The sequence below is a fragment of the Glandiceps talaboti genome, chromosome 14, assembly GCF_964340395.1.
Source record: "Glandiceps talaboti chromosome 14, keGlaTala1.1, whole genome shotgun sequence".
Lineage (NCBI taxonomy): Eukaryota > Metazoa > Hemichordata > Enteropneusta > Spengelidae > Glandiceps > Glandiceps talaboti.
The window spans coordinates 9,860,134-9,882,611 of record NC_135562.1 but is presented as its reverse complement, the minus strand read 5'-3'; the positions used below and the strand labels follow the sequence as shown (position 1 = coordinate 9,882,611).

The 22,478-nt window shown below is 39.6% G+C and overlaps 1 protein-coding gene across 13 annotated transcripts in view; it reads left to right on the top strand.

The window, feature by feature from the left end:
- The window catches only part of LOC144445939 (uncharacterized), a 287,770-nt gene that overhangs the window by 96,692 nt on the left and 168,600 nt on the right, over window positions 1-22,478 (top strand). For all 13 annotated transcript variants that reach the window (XM_078135586.1, XM_078135585.1, XM_078135584.1 and 10 more), the window contains 4 exons: window positions 137-296; window positions 1,842-1,925; window positions 2,251-2,451; window positions 6,628-22,478. The exon at window positions 6,628-22,478 is cut by the window's right edge and continues 1,132 nt beyond it. In XM_078135586.1, the coding sequence (XP_077991712.1) occupies window positions 137-296; window positions 1,842-1,925; window positions 2,251-2,451; window positions 6,628-22,478 (16,296 nt within the window). The remainder of the gene's footprint in view (window positions 1-136; window positions 297-1,841; window positions 1,926-2,250; window positions 2,452-6,627) is intronic.

Here is a 22,478-nt window from a genome sequence, read left to right as displayed (position 1 = left end):
AATTAAAAAATAATATGACTTGATGATTATGTTGGTGTAAAGATGAACATTACTGGGCAGTGTGGATGATACACATTACAAAATTATCAAATATTGAAAAGTACCGTAGAACTGAAGTTTACTGTGAATGTTACAGGCTAAAGAAACTTGACAATGGTTTTGACCTCCTGCGAGAGTTTAAGGATTCCCATTTGGATGAGAAGAATTGGTTAGCACAGGCACAGGCTACCATGATGATCCTGGACATACCAGTAACTGACAGACGCAGTCTGGAAAAACAGTTTGAAGAAACAAAGGTATGGATATATTTGATAAAGAATGGAATTTAGTGTGGTGAAGTTGTTCAGTCAGTTGTTGGTATTGCAGTACTGGCTATGGGTATCATTTGTCCAAATTACGTCACGTACGATTATGGTAATTTGGTAATTTCGGATTGAACATTACTATGGGAACCAGGTGTCTCAGTAGACAGGAGTAGCCAATCACAGAGAGATTTCATGATGAACATAGCCATATCTCTGCGGGTTGAACATCACTTATAATCGTGAATACATGACCATTATGGGAAATGTTACCGGAGTTTTCCGAAAACTAGCCCTGGGCCACTATTCGGAAAATCAGCAAATTCGGAACCACAACAGAAGAACTAAATAGAAGCTCAGGGCGATTATTTGGCAGTCAACACTCAACAGCCATGTGGCTATATCATTACTAATAGGGACATACCAGTTTAGGGACACAACAATTAGGAAGACAAGAATAATAATTTCATTTTATAATAATTCAAATATATCAAATGAAACATTTTATTTGCTATCATTCTATCAGCATTGATTGTATTGTTGCGTCGATGCCTCAAAAATAACCATTACAAATAGAATAGAACAGTCAATTGACTGAAACCAAGCATGTCAACTTTATATTTATTATTATAAAGTGGATATTGTTCAACTAAAAATAGTGTACGTCTGAATATACAGATTCAAAGGCAAGATTCAATGTTTCACATTAGCGGAACTTGGGACCACTAATTTTTTTTAGCAGGACCACTGCATTTTTTTCATCACTGGTCCGGGGACCACCAGTTCACAAAATGATTTGTTCACCCTGGATAAACTTGACATTAGCCTTGTACCGATCGTTAAATCTCCATGAACTCATTTATACATGACATTACACATTACTTCAACTCTCACTCGATTTAATTCACTTTGTGTGCACACTCACCATACAAATTACCCTGACCTATTTTTAGACCCAGTGTGTCGCATTGACAGTGACGTCTGCGGGTCTCCATGAGTCATCTGCCGAATTGTTGATCGATCTCAGCACAAAGGTGTATGTACCTACCTTCACGATCACATTCTCCTCGTGTAAAAAACATCCATTTTTTATTGGCACTCTAAGTTTATGGTTTTTTTCAACGGAACATTCGAACTAAATAAAAACTAACGTTACCAATATAACAAGGCAAAATTCTTGCCGTAGTGAATCTGGAAAACCCATTAGACGCCCACCCGCCAAATGATCGCCCATGGGCAACTTTTCGGATGGGCTTGTTTTCGGAAAACTCCGGTAGTCGTCATGGGAGACGATAGTCAAAGTCCATATACAACTTACTACTCGTGCTGTGTATGTGGGGAAGATTGTGAACATTATCGTCGTCAATCATTGAAACAAAAGAATTTCAACAAATGTCATTATTTTCAAGGCCATGTGGAAGATTTATATATTTATCAAAATTCTTGAACCTAATAATTCTTGTAAATAATTTTTGAGTTGGGAACCAAGTTCCTTTCATAAGCTTATGAACTTATTCAACACCTTCTTTTTTAAAACAGAATTTCTTGGATGATATCAACAGCCATAGATCTTCTGTTGAGGAATTTAACGACAAAGGCAACCAGTTTATTCAGGCAGCTGAGGTAAGTTGGTTAGAAGACTGAACTCGATCACGAAAGTTGGATGTCATAAGATACTGAGACTGGTAGTTTACCAGGTACAAAAGTTGACTTAGAGATGACATTGATGGAGTCACTGTTGTTAATAGTTTGTAATGATTCAGATTAAAATAACAAGATGGTATATTTTCTACTTTCTGTGATAACTTGCCACTTTTTTTGTCAATTCTTGACTAAAAAGTTTGGCTTTCGCTTCTTTAGGTGTCTGCTTGAGTTCTTGAAAATTACCGCTACGAATTGTAACATTTTGACATACACCTACTCAACTGTTTCATTTGTGCATCTCTAGGTGTTTGATGGCGTTCTTGAAGATTACCGCGATACCCTGGAAGATATAACTGATGTCGGTGATGTCAAGAAACCCAAAATCCAACATGGCGTTGACTCAGCCAGACAGGATATAGAGTCCATCAATGAAGAATACAGCAAACTTGGTGCTGAAATCTCTGTCAGACTCCGATCTATCGCTGAGAAACTACACATACCAGAGGTAAATATTTACTCATTCTCTATTCTGTATTCTCTTGCCACACTGCTTTGTAATTTCAGATATTCAAAAAATACATTTCAACAACCAAAACTTGTCTTGTAAACATAGGATATTAAACAAATTTAAATCATGAACTTGTAACAAAATCAGCCTAGAAAAAGTTCATTTATTTATTTATTGATGTTTATGTATGTATGTATGTATGTATGTATGTATGTATGTATGTATGTATGTATGTATGTATGTATGTATGTATTTATTTATTTACATATTTATTTATTTATTTATTGAAAAAGCCCAAATTTCCTTTCCAGTTGGTACACCAAAGTAATAAGCACATAACAAACATGAATTTCAAAGATAGATGCTTAGAAAACTTTGAAATTGGATCAAAAAATGACACAAAATTTGGTAGTTTGATTGTAGAGTAACCAGCATCATTGATAGCATTTACTGCAAAAATCGCGTTTTACCATTCACAATTCGAATGCCAAAGCAGGAATAATTTCGGACATTATTGATGATGCATGTGTGATTTAGATCATAATGTAAGAAATATGAAACAGGAATCGTTGAAATGCTTTATTGAATGTCAGATATCCAAGGCAGTGTGGTTATACATAGACGTTTGAATTTCTTGATATTCCGTATAACTATCATTAAAACAAACACATGTATTGAAAAGAAGAGTTTGAGATGTTTGCAACATTGTAGGTGCAGATTTGATTTGATCTGCTTTGAGACATTTGCAAGTTGCAGATTTGATTGATGTTAAATTTGCAACCATTTCCGAGTACTGAATATTCAATTATATCAAGGGTGTTCCTCAGAAACCCACAAGGAGATCAAGATTTGCTGATGATGATGGAAAGTCATCTTCTTGCCCTACCCTCAAGTGTCGTCGTCAAAAACCTCCACAGGGAAAGTTTTCCTGGTGACAATAGCAGGTCTCTGACGAATAAAATTCATGTCTTACTCCGAAACAAGATCTAGTCTTTGACTCTGACCCTACACTTGAACTTCAGCTATTCATGTACTTGTTCTAATGGTAGTTATATAAAAATATGTTTATCAATATTTTGTTTACTTTGAAATGAAGAAGCAGAGATATTCATGAAATAGTCATGGATATTTTTTTACCACTCGCTATACATCAGTTGTTATGAAGTTATGGCAGAGTGTATTTTTTTAAATAGAGACTCTGAGTTATGAATTGTATTTTTAGCAGACTTAAATAAATGTATAAATAGGGGGTAATGTTAAAACCATAGGTGGTTGTTTGACTCCCTGACCCTTTGTCCCCGATTTGCATGAACCCTAGAATTTGATCGCATATCTTAAGATTATTTATGTTGCTGCTGGCTTTGCGTGTATCACTTTGTTACTAATTGCTGCATCGATACAATTTGATGTATGTATGTATGAACAAATGATGCTGACACACACATAGCCACAACATTGGATACATTTTGAATAACATGTAACAATTCTATGCTCTTTGATAACACGTTACAAACTTTTGCACCATATTTGATACTTTGTGAACAAAGTGTTGCATTTTTCAACAGTTGCTGAAAATGTTTTGTATGATTCTCAATATTGATATCATTTTCTCATTGATAGTGAATTTTTTATGTTTGTGATATTTTGTGGCAAACTTGTCGAATGATTTACTGGTGTCCCACTTGCTTTACACATGCATTATTAACAACAACGATCATACAGATTTTCAAACATAACAATATAACATATAATTGGTTTGTTTTGACCACCATGCATGACACCATTTATATTATTTGATACTTTGATCAATGATTTATTTTCCGTTAATTTGATTTTGATAATGATTTTGATAATGATTTTTGATATTGTTTTTAGTACATATTATTCCTAACCATTCATATAATAATGTTTCATGTAATATTGGACATTGCATTGTTAATCTTGAATGTTCATTGATCCAGCTTGTCAAATTAATAACATGGCTGAATTTGTTGTAGTAGACAGAGATAAGCTTGCTAAATGCATGATGTGTGCAGTGAAATGCATAATCAGCATAATGCAACAACCAATCAGACAATGCCCTTCTGTGCATGTGCTCTCAATTGTCCATTCAAACACTAGCAATTTTAATACACGTTTGTGACCCAACCAAACCAAAGCATGAAAAATGCATTGCTATTTTAAAACAAATTCATTCGCTGTTACTTTGTCAAGCTATACATGTATATTAACCATTGATCTCATATTTGCCAATTTCTTCAGAAAATGTTGTAATATTTCATTCAGTAATAAGTAACATATTTTATTTGTTTATTTTGTGTTCATGATTTGTTGAAGTTTGCTTTGAATATACACAGTTATCTTTGTGAATTGCTACTCACGTACACAAGAACTATACACAGTTACTTCTAACACTGCGTCTCACACACATCACTTGACTATCTTGCAATTGGGACTAAGCAGTGCGTCTCACACACATCACTGACATAACTTGACTATCTCGCAAGTGGGATGCCTATGAGTATGGAAAAATCCAAGCACACATGAAAAAGGAATGAAAAAATGCATTATTTATCTCGTGTGAAATGCGAAGCCAAGGTAAATTCTGTGAGTGTGTATTCTTATGGTGATAGGGGAGGTGTTTTTATTTTTTTGGGGGTAGTTTACCATTCTGTATGCTTCTGCTTTTGCTGTGTTCTTCATGTTTTTTTTCCTACATTTTTTGCCAGTTTACATACACACATGATTGATGACACTACATTGCTTTTTGTTCACACGCTGGGAAGATTTATTTTTTTATTTTGTGCGTTTGCTATTTATTCATTATTTGCATTGCATTTCTCTTTCATATTAACTCATGTCATTTAACCATTTTTAGCCATTGTACCTCCATGCCAGGTTTTTCCAGAATCAAACCCAAGATGTTCTTGTCCGCAATACAGGCCCTCCTATTAACATATCTCTTTCCATCTTTCAAATATCATCAGACGACATTGTAGGCTAATTCTGTTTTAGAACATAGTATGAGTCACCGTGACCTAAAAGCAGTAATACCACCACTAAATGCAAAAAAAAAAAAAGATGCTTTTATTTTACGGGGATTAACAGTTATAGGCTGATAAGACAGAAAAGCAACTGTAGTCTTGTAGCGTAGCTGCTTGTAGGGTATGCTGCAGCTTTGTAGCGTTCTTAAGCTGTTACTGCTGCACAAAATTCAGCTGCTTGCATAAGGAGATAAAAATAAAGCATAAGGTAAGTTACACAATAAGACAGGCTATTATAAGATAGTGTTCATATAGTTATTGTTACACATCAGTTGCACATAATGTGTTCATTTGTCAAGATAAATGTTAGGAGACTAAACACTCCATAAACGTTTTACTAAACACACCATAAACTTTTTACTAAATCTCTAACTTTGCACAGTTTTACTTAACTTTTTCTTTCTACATCTTTTTTTTCTAAACTTTTTTTTTCTATGCACTAATCATTTGTATGCTTAAGTTGCGCTAGACAATGCTTGGAGAAATAATATTAACAGGATCGCAGGGAATTTATGTCACCGAATTTTAATGACAAAGTCAACAGCAACATAATATGTAAAACCAGAGTGGGTGCTAATCTTTGCATAAACTTACTAAAACTTATTTTCTGTGGTAGAACTAATGGTATAAATGTATAAAAAAACTTAGTTTTTAGAATGTATCTTATTTCTGTTATGGTCTGTGACCACTTAAAATACAAGACTTTGTAGCTAGTAAAGCGTTATTAACATATGAGAAGAAATAACACAGCAAGGTGAGTATACAAACAAGGTGATGTAAAATCTCTGGGATAATAATGTGCTGTCTAGTCCTGTCGGACATTGTCTTTTCACAAAGTAAGCACGTCTTGTGTTAATGCTTTGCATTGTTGCACTCACATTTTTGTATGTTTGTAGCTAGTGTAACCATTTTTGCTGTTGATTTGCTATAATCCATCCTTTCCCTGATCATAATGCACTATATGTGTTCGTCCCATCCCAACCCATCCCATCCCATTGCCCACATTTAGTGGTGAAATTTTGAGTTTTCTGGGTCAAGGTGATCCCTAATCACCATTGCAAATTCACTTTTTGAGATATAGAAACTTCCCCAAAGTATTGACATTTCATAATTTTCCTTTTTTTCCTAGGGCGAACTGCTTGAAAGATTTACACTCTTCTATCCAATTGGTGGTTCGATTCCAATTCAACGACAACCAGATGGCAGTACTCTGCTAACAACGGATGTCCTACTGCAGCGACAACCTGGTGAGACAACACAACTCACCACCACCACAACAACTCATATTGTACAGAAATCAGTATTTCAACAACCTAGTGTTGCTCAACAAGTAATGCAGCCTGGTGTTGAAAGTACCAAATTTACATTATTTGAATCCAGAAAAACACCTCTGCAGCAGTTTGCACCTGTTACATCTCAAGAGCCTACATATCCAGAACCTATGCAAGAAGAAATCGTCGCACATAAAGCCGACGTTGTGGAAGCTGGTCCTAGAAAACGTGCCTTGGATCCTGAGCAGGCAAAGCCTAAGGACACCAAAACTACTAAGAAACAGCCAGTTGGTAAATCCAAAGTAGAAATAAAAACAACAGCTGTAAAGAAAACCCCAAGCAGTCCACCGAAATCGCCGGAAAGGAAGAAGAAGGCCCCCCAGGAACCTCCAAAGAAGCAAAAAGCAGTTCCAAAAATGCCTACAGATATAACAATTAGTACCTCAAGAAGAGAAACACCGGAACTGATAAAGGAAGTACCTGTTGAAAGAAGAAAACCTGTTGAAACTGTGCAAACAACTTACCAACAAGTCATTCGTGAACCAACTACCAGAACAGAAAGTGTTATTGAAACAATAGAAAAAGAGACTGTACCGGTATCCAAGACGACTGTCATACTTGAAAGTCCAAAACAACCCGATGTAGTAGATGGCACACCAGCATCAACACAGGAGATTAGACAACCTGAAAAACCAAGTGAAAGAGTACTGGAAATTGAGCGTGTAGATACAAAGATCAGTTATGCAGAACCATCTTTTGAAAGACCAACGGAAATCACATTGGAAAAGAGAATAGGTGAACCAGAAAGGGAGGAGTTTGAGAAAGTGACTGTTGAAAGCCTAGAAGATGGCGTGACAAGGAAGACTGTACATACAACATATGTTCAAAGAACTGAATCTTACGAAACAGAGGTACATGTCACTGGTACAGAGCCAGCAGAGCCTACACACATTCCAGGCCAGGAGGTCATCCTTGAAAAACCAATTGATGTGAGAGAGGTTGTGCTGTTACCTGATAAAAGGCAGTTAGTTAGAGAAGAAGAACCTATAATCATGAAAACTGTGGTCTCACCAGAGGAGGCAGAAAGACAACCAGAAGAGCAAATCATTTCTAGAACAAGAGATGATGTGCAAGAGAGTACCACGACTATAACAACAACATCAACGACAAGAGAAGTTGTGCAGGTTTCGCCAACAACAATGGTTGAACCAGACACTGTTCCTGATGATGGTACTCAACCAAAGGAAGACATTGTAGTGAAAGAAGTGAGCAAATATGTAGCAGAGGAAATGCCTAGTGCACTAGACATAGAACCAACTGCTGCTGAAGTAGAACCCAAGAAAGAAGAACCAAAAGTACCAACTGAGTCTCCAAAGAAAGCAAAGTCACCTGACACATCCAAGAAACCAAAACGCCCTGAGTCTCCAGAGAAAACAAAGAAACCTGCATCTCCCAAAACATCAAAGGCAACTGTATCCCCAAAGAAACCTGAGTCACCTGCTAAAAGCAAGAAGCCTGAACCTGAATCCCCAAAAGCCAAAAAGGTGGATACAAAGCCCAAGCAACAAGAACCTGATAAGCAACCTAAAAAACAACCTGAATCACCTGGTAAAACAAGGAAGCCACTTCAATCACCAAAGAAACCAGAGTCTCCAACTACGAAGAAACGGCCAGAATCACCTACTAAGAAGCAACAGCCATCAGCAGTAACTAAACCAACAAAGAAGGAACCAGAACCTGTTTTAGAGCCTGAAATAATACCTACACCACAAAAGGTTAGTGTTGTTGAGTCAGTTCCTCCTCCAACACTTCGTGACACAGAACCTCCAGAGAGGAGAAAACCAGATGACATAGAACCAACGGAAGGAATTGTTCACAGAATCGAGCATGATGTTGTCAGAAGTACCACGGCAGTGCAGGAGCCTGGAGAAGAAGTCACTGTAACAACTGTACAGTCTAAAGTTGTTATGGGCAGCCCTGTAGACATCAGCCCAACTGATACCAGGTTATCAGCATCTTCAACTGATACTGGTGATACAGTTGTATATCTACCAGGAAAGCCAGGGGAAGAGGAGCCTAGCAGTGAACCAGGTTCAAGACCCCTGTCTTTGCGGCTTCAGGATGTTGATGAGGTAGAAGGTGCCACTGCACCAACACCAGAAGATATAAGACTTCGTAAAGTAGAAGAGACCACATTGAGAATGGTCCAGATGACAAAGACGCCTTCATATGATGAGACAGTCAGTACACCAGGTTCCACTGTTGCAAGAATGGGTTCACCAAGTGAAGGACCTACTGTCATGGAGACATTTGAATCTCCCACCAAATCACCAGAGTCTGGCATCTACTCTACTGTAGAGACTCCAGAGATGGTAACAAGAGTAATGAGAAAAGAAATAATCTACATTACTGATCCTCATACAGGGGAACAGCTATTGCCAGTTCAGGCCTTACAGCGAGGGCTGATCGAAGATGACACAGCTGTTGACATATTTGACAGGGAACTGCAAAATGGCGGTATTGCAGACCCACAAACAGAGGATAAACTTTCTGTTCTTGATGCAGTTGATCGTGGACTCATCGATGATGATGTTGCCGAGAAAATCCTTCTGAAGCAGCTGCTCTCAGGTGGCATTATTCACCCTAAGAGTGGTGAAAGGCTTACCCTTCAAGATGCTTTGAAGAGAGGGCTTGTTGATGATGATATGGCAGATAGACTATCAAGAGATTTGGAGAAATCAAAGAAACCAGAAACATACAAGGCAACATTAATAACAGAAGAACTGCTCTCTGGTGGTGTCATTGACCCTCGTACACAGCAGAGGATAACATTAGCTGCTGCCGTTAGGAAGGGTATAGTTGAACCTCAGGTTGCAGAGAAGGCAGTCGAAGAACAACTCAAATCTGGTGGCATCATTGACCCACATACTGGGGATAGGTTGACTTTAGAAGAAGCTGTGAAGCAGGCTCTGCTTGATCCTACCACAGCTGCTGATGTTATACAAGTCCAACTACTAGAAGGTGGTGTAATTGATCCTAAGACTGGAGAGAGAATTCCTCTTGAAGAAGCACAGAGAAGAGGCATAATTGATGAAGAAATAATCACTTTGGTACTATCTAAAAGGCGTGAAAGAGTTGAAATTATTCATAGACAAATGACTCCTCAGTATGTATCAACACAGGAAGTGACAATGTTCATTTATGATCCAAAAACTGGAGAAAACATTTCCTTGGCTGAAGCATTAAAACGAGGCATAGTAGATCCAGAGAGAGCAGCTGATGTAGTGAGGAGCCAAATTTCACAAGGTGGCATCATTGATCCTCAAACAAAGGAGACACTGACCCTTGATGAAGCAGTGAGGAGGGGTTTAGTAGATCCTGCAACTGCAGACAAAGTGAAAAAAGAACCAAGAAAGACAACAGTAACCCGTACAGTTACAAGCAGAGCTGTAGTAACTGAAGAGCCTGAAGAAATCAGCTATGTTTCAAAGGAAATGAAGGTGGTGCAACATAAGGACATAACAGTGACCATAATTGATCCCAAAACTGGAGAAAAAATATCTGTCATTGAGGCCTTGGAAAGAGGTCTGCTTGACAGGGATAATGCACAAACACTTCTATCAAAAGAGCTTGAATCAGGTGGTATTTTAGTAACACAAACTGGAGAAAGAGTGCCACTGACTGAAGCTGTTAAACGGGGTCTTATTAACCCTGATACAGCAGCAGATGTTGTCAGGGAGCAGCTTGCTACTGGTGGCGTGCTCGATATAAGTACTGGTGAAAGGTTTCCACTCGATGAAGCTGTGAAAAGAGGCATTGTAGATCCAACTATTGCAGAGCTTGCCAAAAAGGAACCAACCCACAAACCCCTGCAATCTGAAATAACAGAAAGGATTAGTGTTGTGAAGAGAGAAATGAGGGTAACTGAAGAGAGACACATGGCACTAACAATAGTTGATCCCAAAACTGGACAAAATCTGACCATTTTTGAAGCCCTAGATAAAGGCATCATTGACCGAGATACAGCAAGGCAACTTTTGCGAAAAGAATTAGAAACAGGAGGTATTATAGACCCCAAAACAAATGAAAAGTTAACCATTGATGAAGCAACCAGGCATGGCCTTATTGATTCTGAGTTAGCTGCTGACATAGTTAGGGAAGAGCTCACCACAGGTGGCGTCACAGACCCTAGAACAGGACAGAAGATTCCCCTTGATGAAGCTGTACAGATGTCTTTGATAAGTCCTTCGACAGCCCAAATAGTCAAAGAGAAACCTTCATTTACAGTTGCAGTTGATCAGCAGAGTGTTAAAACTATCATACCAGAAAAGGTTGAGACAGTATGGAAGGAAGTGAGAACAGAAGAGATGCCGCAGAGAGAAGTTTCAGTTAGTATTGTTGATCCCCAAACTGGAAAACAGGTGACTGTTGTTGAGGCAATCACCAAACACCTAATTGACCATACAACCATCATTCATCTTCTTCTGAGAGAGTTGGAATCTGGTGGTATAGTTGATCCGAAGACTGGAGAAAGAGTTCCTCTTACAGAAGCTCTGAAACGTGGTTTAGTTGCCCCAGAAACAGCAGCAGATGTTGTTCGGGAACAAATTGCCACTGGAGGTGTGCTTGATCCCAAAACTGGTGAAAAAATCTCTCTTGATGAAGCTGTGAAGAGAGGCATTGTTGATCCTTCTGTTGCAGAGCTTGCCAAAAAGGAACCAAGCCATACACCGATACGACCAGAAAGGACCATAACAGAGACTTTGGAGGACGCAAGTTATATTCAGAGAGAAGTTAGAGTTACTGAAGAGAGACGTGTAGCAGTGACTATTCTTGATCCAAAAACCGGTCAAAAAGTAACTGTATTTGAAGCCTTGGAGAGGGGAATAATTGACAAAGACACCGCAAGGCAATTTCTCCAGAAAGAGATTGAAACAGGAGGCATGATAGACCCCAAGACAGGTGAAAAACTGACAGTAGATGAAGCTCTAAAACGAGGTTTGATTACACCACAATTGGCAGCTGATATTGTCAGAGAAGAACTTTCAACAGGAGGTGTCATTGATCCCAGGACAGCAGAAAGAGTGTCACCTGAAGAAGCAATCAGACGTGGACTTATTGATCCATCCACTCGTAGATTAGCAGAAGAGCAACCATCAATTGCATCAGTGATTGACCCACAAACTGGTAAACTTTTAACATCAGATGTTAGAAAAACTACCACTGTTGTCAAACGGGAAGTATCTGTAACTATCATTGATCCCAAAACAGGGAAGACTGTGTCTGTTGTAGAAGGTATAAAGAAACGACTTGTTGACAAAGACTCTGCAGTCAAGCCTATACAAAAGGAACTTGAAGCAGGTGGAATACTTGAGCCAACTACTAAGAAAAGAATCACTTTAGCACAAGCTGTCAAAAAAGGATACATTAATAATGATACCGCTGCTGAAGTTGTAAGACAACAGGTAGTGATGGGTGGTGTTCTTGATCCCAAAACTGGCAAAAAGATTCCCCTTCAAGATGCTGTGAAAAAAGGGCTGATAGAGAAAAAGACAGCTGATACAGCAACAAAGAAAGGGATAGCCCCAGCTCTTCTACGAGATAAAAAAGGAAAGATTGTTACACTTGAGGTAGCTGAGCAAAGGGGCATTATCACAAATGAGAGGAAAATAGCTATTTTGGTGGAACAAGGCAAGACTGGTGGTATTGTAGATCCTAAGTCTGGTGAAAAATTGACAATTACTGAGGCTGTGTCTGCTGGTTTGATAGATCAAGATACAGCCACAAAGATTCTGGAGGATCAACTCGAAAGTGGAGGCATAATTGATCCTGAAAAGGGTGATAAAGTCCCCATGGCTGAAGGACTTCGTCGTGGTCTGGTTGATGAGTTTACAGTGAGAAAATTGGTAACCCATGAGCTAGTTGCTGGTGGTATTGTAGATCCCAGAACCGGAGAAAAACTGACACTGTCTGAGGCACAAAGGCGTGGATTAGTTGATCATGACACAACTGACATAGTCATAGCAGAACAATTGACAACTGGTCATGGTATTTTTGAACCTGCAACTGGACAGTATGTGGCAGTTGCTGATGCATTAAGACTTGGACTAGTTGATCAAGAGACATTGACAAGAGTGTTTACAAAACAAGAAAAAACTGGTGGTATTCTTGACACCAATACAGGCGAAAAAGTACCTTTCAATGAAGCAGTAAGGAGAGGTATTATCCCTTCAGAGTTATCTATTGTAGAGCATCGTATATCAAGAGAAACAGAGCCTGCTGTAAAGGCTGAGAGAGTCATAGTCGAAGAATCCATTTCAAGAGAAACAGGACCTACTTTGAAGTCAGAACGAATAATTGTTGGTCCTCAAAGAACAGTTGAGACAAAAGATGATGTTGAAGATGAAACTCAATTTCTTGTGACTGATCCAAGAACTGGACAAACTTTACCAATTGATGTAGCTGTTAAAACAGGACTGATTGACCGAGCATCTGCCGAAAAAATGGTGCAGCAACCTCAAGAAGGTACTGTAACAACTGTATCTTCACAAAAATTGATAACTTCACAGACGACAATCAGAAGAGCTGAAATTATAGACCCCAAAACAGGTGAACATCTGACTGTGGAAGAAGCTCTTGAAAGAGGTCTAGTAGATAAAGAAACAGCTGAGAGAGTGAGAAGAGAACCTGAAAGAGAAATATCTATTTCTAGAGAAGTGGCACCAACTCTGAGAACAGAAAGAGTTGTTGTTGGTCCCCAAAGGACTGTTGAGACAGATGAGTCAGTTGTTGCCTATGTCGTAGATCCCAAGACTCAAAAACGCATACCAATTGACGAAGCGTTGCAAAAGGGATTGATTGACAAGGATACCTATCAGAGGTTGTCTACAGAAACTAAAGATAGAGAGGTAGAATTGACAACCACATCAAGGGTTGAGAGGAAAGTGTTTGAAGTTGATGGTGGAACACAATTTCTTGTGACCGACCCCAAAACTGGAGAATCCATACCTGTTGATGAAGCTATAAGAAGAGGTCTGATTGATCAAGAGACAGCAGATAGAATGATGGAGGAACCTCAAGAAGGTACTGTAAGAACTGTATCTTCACAAAGATTGGTAACTTCACAGACGACAATCAGAAGAGCTGAAATTATTGACCCCAAAACAGGTGAACATCTGACTGTTGAAGAAGCTCTTGAAAGAGGTCTAGTAGATAGAGAAACAGCTGAGAGAGTGAGAAGAGAACCTGAAAGTGAAATATCTATTTCCAGAGAAGTGGCACCAACTCTGAGAACAGAAAGAGTTGTTGTTGGTCCCCAAAGGACTGTTGAGACAGATGAGTCAGTTGTTGCCTATGTCGTAGATCCCAAGACTCAAGAACGCATACCAATTGACAAAGCGTTGCAAAAGGGATTGATTGACAAGGATACCTATCAGAGGTTGTCTACAGAAACTAAAGATAGAGAGGTAGAATTGACAACCACATCAAGGGTTGAGAGGAAAGTGTTTGAAGTTGATGGTGGAACACAATTTCTTGTGACTGACCCCAAAACTGGAGAATCTATACCTGTTGATGAAGCTATAAGAAGAGGTCTGATTGATCAAGAGACAGCAGATAGAATGATGGAGGAACCTCAAGAAGGTACTGTAACAACTGTATCTTCACAAAGATTGGTAACTTCACAGACGACAATCAGAAGAGCTGAAATTATTGACCCCAAAACAGGTGAACATCTGACTGTTGAAGAAGCGCTTGAAAGAGGTCTAGTAGATAAAGAAACAGCTGAGAGAGTGAGAAGAGAACCTGAAAGTGAAATATCTATTTCCAGAGAAGTGGCACCAACTCTGAGAACAGAAAGAGTTGTTGTTGGTCCCCAAAGGACTGTTGAGACAGATGAGTCAGTTGTTGCCTATGTCGTAGATCCCAAGACTCAAAAACGCATACCAATTGACGAAGCGTTGCAAAAGGGATTGATTGACAAAGATACCTATCAGAGGTTGTCTACAGAAACTAAAGATAGAGAGGTAGAATTGACAACCACATCAAGGGTTGAGAGGAAAGTGTTTGAAGTTGATGGTGGAACACAATTTCTTGTGACCGACCCCAAAACTGGAGAGTCCATACCTGTTGATGAAGCTATAAGAAGAGGTCTGATTGATCAAGAGACAGCAGATAGAATGATGGAGGAACCTCAAGAAGGTACTGTAACACAAAGATTGGTAACTTCACAGATGACAATCAGAAGAGCTGAAATCATAGATCCCAAAACAGGTGAACATCTGACTGTTGAAGAAGCTCTTGAAAGAGGTCTAGTAGATAAAGAAACAGCTGAGCGAGTGAGAAGAGAACCTGAAAGTGAAATATCTATTTCCAGAGAAGTGGCACCAACTCTGAGAACAGAAAGAGTTGTTGTTGGCCCCCAAAGGACTGTTGAGACAGATGAGTCAGTAGTTGCCTATGTTGTAGATCCCAAAACTCAAGAACGCATACCAATTGACGAAGCATTGCAAAAGGGATTGATTGACAAGGATACCTATCAGAGGTTGTCTACAGAAACTAAAGATAGAGAGGTAGAATTGACAACCACATCAAGGGTTGAGAGGAAAGTGTTTGAAGTTGATGGTGGAACACAATTTCTTGTGACCGACCCCAAAACTGGAGAGTCCATACCTGTTGATGAAGCTATAAGAAGAGGTCTGATTGATCAAGAGACAGCAGATAGAATGATGGAGGAACCTCAAGAAGGTACTGTAAGAACTGTATCTTCACAAAGATTGGTAACTTCACAGACGACAATCAGAAGAGCTGAAATTATAGACCCCAAAACCGGTGAACATCTGACTGTTGAAGAAGCTCTTGAAAGAGGTCTAGTAGATAAAGAAACAGCTGAGAGAGTGAGAAGAGAACCTGAAAGTGAAATATCTATTTCCAGAGAAGTGGCACCAACTCTGAGAACAGAAAGAGTTGTTGTTGGTCCCCAAAGGACTGTTGAGACAGATGAGTCAGTTGTTGCCTATGTCGTAGATCCCAAGACTCAAAAACGCATACCAATTGATGAAGCGTTGCAAAAGGGATTGATTGACAAAGATACCTATCAGAGGTTGTCTACAGAAACTAAAGATAGAGAGGTAGAATTGACAACCACATCAAGGGTTGAGAGGAAAGTGTTTGAAGTTGATGGTGGAACACAATTTCTTGTGACCGACCCCAAAACTGGAGAGTCCATACCTGTTGATGAAGCTATAAGAAGAGGTCTGATTGATCAAGAGACAGCAGATAGAATGATTGAGGAACCTCAAGAAGGTACTGTAAGAACTGTATCTTCACAAAGATTGGTAACTTCACAGACGACAATCAGAAGAGCTGAAATTATAGACCCCAAAACAGGTGAACATCTGACTGTTGAAGAAGCTCTTGAAAGAGGTCTAGTAGATAAAGAAACAGCTGAGAGAGTGAGAAGAGAACCTGAAAGTGAAATATCTATTTCCAGAGAAGTGGCACCAACTCTGAGAACAGAAAGAGTTGTTGTTGGTCCTCAAAGGACTGTTGAGACAGATGAGTCAGTTGTTGCCTATGTCGTAGATCCCAAGACTCAAGAACGCATACCAATTGATGAAGCGTTGCAAAAGGGATTGATTGACAAGAATACCTATCAGAGGTTGTCTACAGAAACTAAAGATAGAGAGGTAGAATTGACAACCACATCAAGGGTTGAGAGGAAAGTGTTTGAAGTTGATGGTGGAACACAATTTCTTGTGACCGACCCCAAAACTGGAGAGTCCATACCTGTTGATGAAGCTATAAGAAGAGGTCTGATTGATCAAGAGACAGCAGATAGAATGATGGAGGAACCTCAAGAAGGTACTGTAAGAACTGTATCTTCACAAAGATTGGTAACTTCACAGACGACAATCAGAAGAGCTGAAATTATAGACCCCAAAACAGGTGAACATCTGACTGTTGAAGAAGCTCTTGAAAGAGGTCTAGTAGATAAAGAAACAGCTGAGAGAGTGAGAAGAGAACCTGAAAGTGAAATATCTATTTCCAGAGAAGTGGCACCAACTCTGAGAACAGAAAGAGTTGTTGTTGGTCCCCAAAGGACTGTTGAGACAGATGAGTCAGTTGTTGCCTATGTCGTAGATCCCAAGACTCAAAAACGAATACCAATTGATGAAGCGTTGCAAAAGGGATTGATTGACAAAGATACCTATCAGAGGTTGTCTACAGAAACTAAAGATAGAGAGGTAGAATTGACAACCACATCAAGGGTTGAGAGGAAAGTGGTTGAAGTTGATGGTGGAACACAATTTCTTGTGACCGACCCCAAAACTGGAGAGTCCACACCTGTTGATGAAGCTATAAGAAGAGGTCTGATTGATCAAGAGACAGCAGATAGAATGATGGAGGAACCTCAAGAAGGTACTGTAACAACTGTATCTTCACAAAGATTGGTAACTTCACAGACAACAATCAGAAGAGCTGAAATTATAGACCCCAAAACAGGTGAACATCTGACTGTTGAAGAAGCTCTTGAAAGAGGTCTAGTAGATAAAGAAACAGCTGAGAGAGTGAGAAGAGAACCTGAAAGTGAAATATCTATTTCCAGAGAAGTGGCACCAACTCTGAGAACAGAAAGAGTTGTTGTTGGTCCCCAAAGGACTGTTGAGACAGATGAGTCAGTTGTTGCCTATGTCGTAGATCCCAAGACTCAAGAACGCATACCAATTGATGAAGCGTTGCAAAAGGGATTGATTGACAAGGATACCTATCAGAGGTTGTCTACAGAAACTAAAGATAGAGAGGTAGAATTGACAACCACATCAAGGGTTGAGAGGAAAGTGTTTGAAGTTGATGGTGGAACACAATTTCTTGTGACCGACCCCAAAACTGGAGAATCTATACCTGTTGATGAAGCTATAAGAAGAGGTCTGATTGATCAAGAGACAGCGGATAGAATGATGGAGGAACCTCAAGAAGGTACTGTAAGAACTGTATCTTCACAAAGATTGGTAACTTCACAGACGACAATCAGAAGAGCTGAAATTATAGACCCCAAAACTGGTGAACATCTGACTGTTGAAGAAGCTCTTGAAAGAGGTCTAGTAGATAAAGAAACAGCTGAGAGAGTGAGAAGAGAACCTGAAAGTGAAATATCTATTTCCAGAGAAGTGGCACCAACTCTGAGAACAGAAAGAGTTGTTGTTGGTCCCCAAAGGACTGTTGAGACAGATGAGTCAGTTGTTGCCTATGTCGTAGATCCCAAGACTCAAAAACGCATACCAATTGATGAAGCGTTGCAAAAGGGATTGATTGACAAAGATACCTATCAGAGGTTGTCTACAGAAACTAAAGATAGAGAGGTAGAATTGACAACCACGTCAAGGGTTGAGAGGAAAGTGGTTGAAGTTGATGGTGGAACACAATTTCTTGTGACCGACCCCAAAACTGGAGAATCCATACCTGTTGATGAAGCTATAAGAAGAGGTCTGATTGATCAAGAGACAGCAGATAGAATGATGGAGGAACCTCAAGAAGGTACTGTAACAACTGTATCTTCACAAAGATTGGTAACTTCACAGACGACAATCAGAAGAGCTGAAATTATAGACCCCAAAACAGGTGAACATCTGACTGTTGAAGAAGCTCTTGAAAGAGGTCTAGTAGATAAAGAAACAGCTGAGAGAGTGAGAAGAGAACCTGAAAGTGAAATATCTATTTCCAGAGAAGTGGCACCAACTCTGAGAACAGAAAGAGTTGTTGTTGGTCCCCAAAGGACTGTTGAGACAGATGAGTCAGTTGTTGCCTATGTCGTAGATCCCAAGACTCAAGAACGCATACCAATTGATGAAGCGTTGCAAAAGGGATTGATTGACAAAGATACCTATCAGAGGTTGTCTACAGAAACTAAAGATAGAGAGGTAGAATTGACAACCACATCAAGGGTTGAGAGGAAAGTGGTTGAAGTTGATGGTGGAACACAATTTCTTGTGACCGACCCCAAAACTGGAGAATCTATACCTGTTGATGAAGCTATAAGAAGAGGTCTGATTGATCAAGAGACAGCGGATAGAATGATGGAGGAACCTCAAGAAGGTACTGTAAGAACTGTATCTTCACAAAGATTGGTAACTTCACAGACGACAATCAGAAGAGCTGAAATTATAGACCCCAAAACTGGTGAACATCTGACTGTTGAAGAAGCTCTTGAAAGAGGTCTAGTAGATAAAGAAACAGCTGAGAGAGTGAGAAGAGAACCTGAAAGTGAAATATCTATTTCCAGAGAAGTGGCACCAACTCTGAGAACAGAAAGAGTTGTTGTTGGTCCCCAAAGGACTGTTGAGACAGATGAGTCAGTTGTTGCCTATGTCGTAGATCCCAAGACTCAAAAACGCATACCAATTGACGAAGCGTTGCAAAAGGGATTGATTGACAAAGATACCTATCAGAGGTTGTCTACAGAAACTAAAGATAGAGAGGTAGAATTGACAACCACATCAAGGGTTGAGAGGAAAGTGGTTGAAGTTGATGGTGGAACACAATTTCTTGTGACCGACCCCAAAACTGGAGAATCCATACCTGTTGATGAAGCTATAAGAAGAGGTCTGATTGATCAAGAGACAGCAGATAGAATGATGGAGGAACCTCAAGAAGGTACTGTAAGAACTGTATCTTCACAAAGATTGGTAACTTCACAGACGACAATCAGAAGAGCTGAAATTATAGACCCCAAAACCGGTGAACATCTGACTGTTGAAGAAGCTCTTGAAAGAGGTCTAGTAGATAAAGAAACAGCTGAGAGAGTGAGAAGAGAACCTGAAAGTGAAATATCTATTTCCAGAGAAGTGGCACCAACTCTGAGAACAGAAAGAGTTGTTGTTGGTCCCCAAAGGACTGTTGAGACAGATGAGTCAGTTGTTGCCTATGTCGTAGATCCCAAGACTCAAAAACGCATACCAATTGACGAAGCGTTGCAAAAGGGATTGATTGACAAAGATACCTATCAGAGGTTGTCTACAGAAACTAAAGATAGAGAGGTAGAATTGACAACCACATCAAGGGTTGAGAGGAAAGTGGTTGAAGTTGATGGTGGAACACAATTTCTTGTGACCGACCCCAAAACTGGAGAATCTATACCTGTTGATGAAGCTATAAGAAGAGGTCTGATTGATCAAGAGACAGCAGATAGAATGATGGAGGAACCTCAAGAAGGTACTGTAAGAACTGTATCTTCACAAAGATTGGTAACTTCACAGACGACAATCAGAAGAGCTGAAATTATAGATCCCAAAACAGGTGAACATCTGACTGTTGAAGAAGCTCTTGAAAGAGGTCTAGTAGATAAAGAAACAGCTGAGAGAGTGAGAAGAGAACCTGAAAGTGAAATATCTATTTCGAGAGAAGTGGCACCAACTCTGAGAACAGAAAGAGTTGTTGTTGGTCCCCAAAGGACTGTTGAGACAGATGAGTCAGTTGTTGCCTATGTCGTAGATCCTAAGACTCAAAAACGCATACCAATTGACGAAGCATTGCAAAAAGGATTGATTGACAAGGATACCTATCAGAGGTTGTCTACAGAAACTAAAGATAGAGAGGTAGAATTGACAACCACATCAAGGGTTGAGAGGAAAGTGGTTGAAGTTGATGGTGGAACACAATTTCTTGTGACTGACCCCAAAACTGGAGAATCTATACCTGTTGATGAAGCTATAAGAAGCGGTCTGATTGATCAAGAGACAGCAGATAGAATAATGGAGGAACCTCAAGAAGGTACTGTAAGAACTGTATCTTCACAAAGGTTGGTAACTTCACAGACGACAATCAGAAGAGCTGAAATTATAGATCCCAAAACCGGTGAACATTTGACTGTTGAAGAAGCTCTTGAAAGAGGTCTTATTGACAAAGAAACAGCTGAGAGAGTGAGAAGAGAACCTGAAAGTGAAGTGTCTATTTCGAGGGAAGTAGAACCCATCCAAAAAATAGAAAAAATTGTGATGGAAGAACCTATCTCTAGAGAAACTGGGCCTATAGTGAAAACAGAAAGACTAACTGTTGGTCCCCAAAGAACTGTTGAGAGGAAAGAATTCCTTGTGACTGATCCAAAAACTGGACAGACTATAGCTGTTGATGAAGCAGTTAAGGTGGGTCTCATTGACCAGGAAACAGCTGATAGAATGATGCAGATCCCTGAAGAAGGAATAGTAACAACACTGGAATCTCAAAGAGTGGTCACTTCAGAGACAACAGTCAGGACAGCTGAAATAATAGATCCCAAATCAGCGGGAATCAAGGATCCCTCTACTGGTGAACTTATCACTGTGCAAGAAGCTCTGAAGAGAGGAATCATTAATAAAGAGGTTGCAGAAAAACTCCTGCTTGATGAACTTAAGAATGGTGGAATTTTAGATACAAAGACAGGAGAGAGAGTGCCCCTCAATGAGGCTGTGAGACGAGGAGTAATTGATAAAGATTTAGAAGATGAGATTCTAAAACAACAGGTCATGACTGGAGGCATCTTAGATATCACAACTGGTCGAAGACTAACTTTATCTGATGCTCTTGAAAGAGGAATACTAGACCAGAAGGCTGCCGAGAAAATGTTGAAGGAACAACTCGGTAGTGGAGGAATAATTGACCCAAAGAGTGGCGAGAGACTAACTATTGAAGAAGCTGTTAGGAGAGAAGTAATTGATAGAGAAACTGCATTATCAATTCTTAGAGATGATATGAAAAAGGGCAAGGTTCTTGATCCTGAAACTAGGCAGTATATTACCCTTGGTGAGGCAGTTAGGCATGGTATAATTCCTAAAGATGTTGCCGAAGAACTTCTGAAGGAACAGATTGCTGGTGGTGGAGTCATTGATCCAAAGACTGGAAAGATGATTCCTTTGTCAGAAGCTGTTCAAAAGGGGGTAGTTGATGAAGACACTGCTGAAAAAGCACTTTCCAAGTACATGTCAATATCTGGATTTAAAGACCCAAAGAGCAAAAAACCCTTGTCTCCAACTGAGGCTGTAAAGAAGGGTTTTGTTAGTAGAGAAATGATGGTAGAAGTTTTGCATGATCAGCTCAAAACTGGAGGTGTTGTAGATCCTAAATCAAAGAAGAAACTACCAACATCTGCTGCATTTGATAAAGGATTGATTGACAAAGAAATGGCAAAAGAACTTTTCAAGGAAGAACTCTCAAGTGGTGGAGTCGTAGACCCCAAAACTGGTGGAAGGTATTCCATAGATGAGGCACTCAAGAGAAGACTCCTTGACAAAAATATGGCCAAACAGCTGAAAGATGATCAGAAGAAGGCAGTATTCATGAAAGAACCAAAGACTGGAAAGCCACTCTCTGTATTTCAAGCTTACCAGAAAGGTCATGTGGACGACATAAAATTCAACGAAACTTTACAAGCTCAGTTGACAAGTGGGGGTATCATAGACCCCAAGTCTGGTAGTCAAATGACTGTAGAGGAAGCTATACAAATTAAACTTGTAGAACCACAAAAGGGATTAGCTCTTTTTGAAAGTCAGATGCATTCAGGTGGAATAATCGATCCTAAGACCGGGCATCGCTTAACTCTACTTGAAGCTCTCAGAAGAGGTGTTATCACCAGAGATACAGCTGAGATGGTTTTCCAGGATCAGCTTGCCTCAGGTGGTATTATTGATCCCAGTACAGGAGAGCGACTAACACTTGTGGATGCCTTGAAGAGAGGTAT